General features: G+C 42.6%; 1 protein-coding gene across 5 annotated transcripts in view; it reads right to left on the reverse strand.

The window, feature by feature from the left end:
* The window catches only part of GAB3 (GRB2 associated binding protein 3), a 29,071-nt gene extending 25,857 nt beyond the window's left edge, over positions 1-3,214 (reverse strand). For all 5 annotated transcript variants that reach the window (XM_027769330.1, XM_027769333.1, XM_027769329.1 and 2 more), the window contains exon 1: positions 2,862-3,214. In XM_027769330.1, coding sequence (XP_027625131.1) covers positions 2,862-3,126 — 265 coding nt within the window. In that variant the 5' untranslated portion in view covers positions 3,127-3,214. The remainder of the gene's footprint in view (positions 1-2,861) is intronic.
* Positions 3,215-5,229: the final 2,015 nt, after the last annotated feature.

Genomic DNA, 5,229 nt, shown 5'->3' on the forward strand with positions numbered 1-5,229 from the left:
GGTGCTGTGATGGCATTTCTCAAGGAGTATAACATTTTCTCTATCACCCAAGAACAGGGCCCTCAAGATGTTTCTGGATCAGGAACCAATGAGGACTCCAAATCAGAAACAGCCAGTGAAATGCTTGCTTTTATTTGTCCTTTGAACTGAGTTGGCAGTACAGGATTCCTGAGTCACAGTGACCCACAAATGCCTGGGTTCAAGGTCAGGTGCTCTTAGCTCACATTGTGACTTTGGGCATGTTGCAGTCTGCCTTCCCGTTTTCTTCTCTGTAAAGTGGAGATGGAACCAGTAAGGGTAAGATGAGTTAATATGAAAAAGCAGTTCGTGATGGCTATATGGCTGTACTCCCGTGTAGTCGACTGCGGTTCGAGTCCCGGACCCGGTGGCTTAAACTCACGCCGGGCGCGTGTGTGTGCGTGCCCAAGGTCTCGAGAAGAGAATGAAGGAGAAGGGATTGTGGCGTGGTCATCCCCCCCGGGGGCGGGTGATTTCTCGCTTTCTGTCTCTATGTCTCTCTCTGTCTTTCTGGTGAGCGCACGTGCACTATAGCAAAAACCTCTCAAAAAAAAAAAAAGCCGTTCTGCAGAGATCCCAGCCAGGGCACATGCAATATGTTGACTGCTCTATACCTGTTGGAGACAGAGCCAAACACCATATGTGGAAAGCCACAAGAAAACCCTCCAGTGTAGGAAGAGGACTCTGCCCTTACGGCGGGGGACATAGGGAATTAAACGGATCATAAGGGAGTTTTCTACCTGCATGCCAGGGCAGGGCTTTCCATATTTTGTCTGGTGCCTTACGCATTCCTGTTCCTTCAGGGTTATTGGCAAACATATTGAGTCATCAGAAAAGTCATGACCTATTTTTCTGTTTTACTATGCAAAAATGTATAATGAGTTTTCTGATGAACTTGATAGAATGTGTATATATTTCAGGATAACTCCTGGATGAGGAGAGAAACAAAGGCGACACAACAGGGGCAATGCATAACACCATAAATGCACACGTATTAAGTGGGCTGAAGAGAGTGAACAGGGTAACAAAGAGCCAGCAGCAAGGCTGGAGAAACTGGCCAGGGAGGTTCTAGCCAGGATAGACATACAGTGACTTTGCAAGTAACTTCGCCTGCTGCACCAAGGATAAAGAACTGACCATCACTTCATCTCCTTTTATCTGAATGTTCTCAAAGCTCAGCAATGTGAGCAAATAACCTCACTTAATAAGCTTTTCTGGTTCATGAAAAGAAAAGGACTTTGTCTTCAAGAAGTACACTCTCAAGTGCCGGGTCTAGAGGGAGCTGCAACTTAACTCTCTATTGCCATCTAGTGTTGTACTGTGGGTATTTCAGTGGCAGATGGTGAAAAGCAGTAACCACTGGAATGCTGCTACTGCAGAACACGTATTTGGGGTAAGGCTTTGTGCACTAAACCAAGAGACAAAACAAAACAAACCAAAACGATTCATCACCCCCATATTTAGTAATAATGTCAGGGTCTCGATGACAAAATCCACGAAGGAAAGTGAATTTTAACTCTAGGTAACAGTATACCTAGTATATTATATAAGAAGAGCAGTGTGTATGTGTGTGCATGTGCATATATGTGTCTGTGTGTATGCGCAACACACAAGAAAGAGAGAAGAAGAGACAGACAGAGAGCAAGCCTCCTTATGGTCAATTGCTCCCACTGCCCAGAATGGCCCAGGGCAAACTTCTAACTAATTTCCCCAGCAGAGACCTTGAGATATTTCGTGACACACAGAGTTCTTTCTTGCCTTGGACAAGTAGCCAGGATCTGCTTTTCTATCATTTAGTGCTGAGAAATCCAAAAGACAACAACAACAAAAAAAAGCTAGAATTCCATACCTTTTAAAATTTGCTACTTTTTAAAGAGAGATTTATTCTATAGGGCATGTGCACTTGCCGGAGAGACTGAGAGTCAGAAAGCGAGAAATCACCACCACCACCACCACCACCCTCCCAGGGCAGATGGCCACACAGCAATCCCTTCTCCTCCATTCTCCTCTCGGGATCTTGGGCACGCACGTACACACGCCCAGTGTGAGGGTTTTTTTTTTTTTTAACTTTTTAAAATTTCATTTTCTCTTTTACATTCAATCACAATATTTAGCTTACAAAGTGAATATTTCAACATGTGAACATTTTTCCCTAGTCCAGTTGATTAAACTATAAAAGTATCTTCAACAGATAATACCACATTTCTTTGTCCCATTAATGCTTTGCCTCTCTGTTTTTCTTCTAAATGTCCTTCCTCAGACCCTCCTCTTTCACACACACTATATCTGGTATTTACAACCATTTACTGTGTTTCTATAGCCTTTAGTCAACCAGTTTCAGTCACAGAGTGAATTTTAAGCCACCAGGCTCAGGACTCAAACACCAGTTGACTACATGACAATCCAGCAGCATAAGCATTACACCATCTACTGGTCCTGGTATTTGATATTTCTAAAAAATCATGAGCATCATCAAAAAGTAGAGCCCTGTAGGACATCCTCACCCACATTTCATTTTTTTTTTTACTGCATGCATTCTCTGTGGCTGAAAGAGAGTAAAGACATGAAAAGGCTCTGCTGACATCATAAAGTCACCTGCAATGCTCACTGTGTGGGTGGATCCTGTCTTTCCACACTTGGACCTGACATCTAGAACTAGGGGGGAAAGGGCAGTTTCCACCACTGTATTTCATGGGGACAGTTCTGACACAAACTGGCCTACCAAGACACCCTCAAGGAAGCCAGCTTGGCACTTAGAACCAGTTTTCTGCAGTAGCGCTCCGGTGCAAGTGCAGCCTCCCAGTTGCCCCCTTAGCACACAGGAACCCCAACTATGCTCTTACCTGCACTGTCCTCCAGGTGGCCAAGGTTGCAGACTTGACTGATACTGTGAACCCACACCTGCATTTCTTCCTCGGTCTTGGCCACCAGATAGAATGTACGGGAAGAAGTCTTAACAATAAACACAAAATTATTCTGAAATTCCTTCCGAATGAAGCAGGGGCCCACATGCTTCCACACTGCACACTCGCTGAGGTCTATCACACGGATGGGCTTGCTCGAGTGCTTGTTCCTGTAGTACTCCAAGACGTCAGGGTTGCCATTCATGCGGCCTCGCCGGAGGACAAACCAACGCTTGCGCCAGGCCTGCACAGAGGCAATTCAACAAGCAGTTACTGGACCAATTGCTCTTGCTTCTCAGGCTCTGCCAAGAATATTTGTGATGACAAGAACAGTAGGAAAGAAGCAAATCAGCCATTCTAAAGATGAAATGCTCTCTATGAAAGGAATAACACACCATTTTTTTTTTTTTACTTATCTTATTTAACTATATTTATTTATTTATTTTAATTTGACCAGAGATGGACAGAGAAAGAGAGGGAAAGTGAGAAAGCAAGCTGCCAGGTCCGGGACTTGAACCATGGTTGACCACGTGGGAGCCTAGTGCCCTTAACCACCACATCACCTGTCGGCCCCCGTAACACATGATCTTCAAGTCTGATTTATTGGATAATTTGAAGGATGGGTCAGTATTGGGGAGTCTAGTAGTTCACACTCACAGTTTGAAAGGATAGAATTATACATACATAATTATACAATCATTTCAATTGACACAAAAAAGGCATGTAATACAAATTGAATGTATGTGTAAGAAAAACTTTTTAAAAATAAAGTCTAGTAATGAAGAAGAAGGAAGCTTTCTTACCATTATCTTGCTCAGTATCATAACAGTAAAATCAGAAGCAAATCCCAAGTGCCCACTATTGCCAATAGTATCTAACATTATTTAAGATCTAGAGAGTTGTGCAATAATAAATAATATTTGGAGAGAAGAAAGGATGATTATCTGAAGGTGATGTGCTGTCTTTCTATAATACTTGTAGGATGATTAAAATACTAATAGAATTCTAAGATAATTAAGTAGCATGGCTAGTTACACTTCCTATGAAAGAGATCCTTTTCTAAGGGCTTTACTGTAAATTATTTTAGCTCCAAAATTATTTTAAGGAGACATAACTATTAGAATTTCCATTTTATAAATGATAAAATTGAGGTTCAACATAAGAATGGATTTGAACTCAGAGAGTGGGAGGCTCAGTAATGAAAGTGAAGTTTAAAAAGTAGAGAGGAGGCTCAGCCAATTCCAGAGATGCCTGATGTGAAAGGAGTGTAAAAGAACTCTGGAATTAAGGGATTTTTTTAAAAGATAGGAGACACTTGAGCATTCACCCCCTTAATCACAGTGTTTGCTGCTTTTCTTTCTCTTTCTTTCTTTCTTTCTTTCTTTCTTTCTTTCTTTCTTTCTTTCTTTCTTTCTTTCTTTCTTTTTTTTTTGAGAGAGTTTTTTGCCTTAGGGCATGTATACTCACTGGGGAAAGAGAAAGACAGATACGGTGAGAGGAAAAGTGAGAAATCACCCCCCAGGGGCTATGGTCATGCCACAATCCCTTCTCCTCCCAGGATCTTGAGCATGCATGCCCATATGCCCAGTGTGAGTCTGAAGTGACCAGTTCTAGTACTCAAACCATGATCGACCATGTAGGAGCCCAGCGACATAACCATTACTCTAGCTGCTGGTCCCAAGTTTATGTTTTTAAGACAGGAGAAATAATGGCTTGTTTATATGCCATTGGGGGTGACCCAGGAGGGAGAGAAAAATCAATGTTTTAATAAATTCCTACTGCAAAATGTGTGCCCCTTAAGGAAAGCTTTCAGGGGAGCCCAGGTCCCTTCAATTTTCCAAAGACCACTTCAGTGGAAAATGTGAAGAGGAACTTTGTTCTACTTCCCAAAAATGATTCTAAAATTGGAAGTCAAAGTGAGCACAGAAACAAGTTTTGCACTAACTGCTCTTGGTTTTATGGAAATGCAGGCTCCTTAGCTTTTAATAACAATGTTGGGGAGAGAAGTAATAGCTCTAGACAATGGAGACAGTGAAGGGGTTAGAGCTGGTCTCTAACAGAGCTCCCAATCCCGATGAGATGGGGAGGGAGAGAGGAATATGTGATGGGTGGATTTCAACTCAGGGTAATAAACTCTTTGGCAGAGGAGTCAACCAGAAGCCATGTGAGTTTCATTCATCCGTTCAACAACTATGCTGGGGAAGCCGAGGTGAGCATGCCCAGGTTCTGGTAGTCTCGTGGGCATCAGGGGAAGCAGGCAATGGGATAAACAGACAACTGCAGTTACCTGAGATAAGTGCCACAAAAA

This window comes from Tupaia chinensis, unplaced genomic scaffold, assembly GCF_000334495.1.
Source record: "Tupaia chinensis unplaced genomic scaffold, TupChi_1.0 Scaffold149248_1, whole genome shotgun sequence".
Taxonomy (NCBI): Eukaryota; Metazoa; Chordata; class Mammalia; order Scandentia; family Tupaiidae; genus Tupaia; species Tupaia belangeri.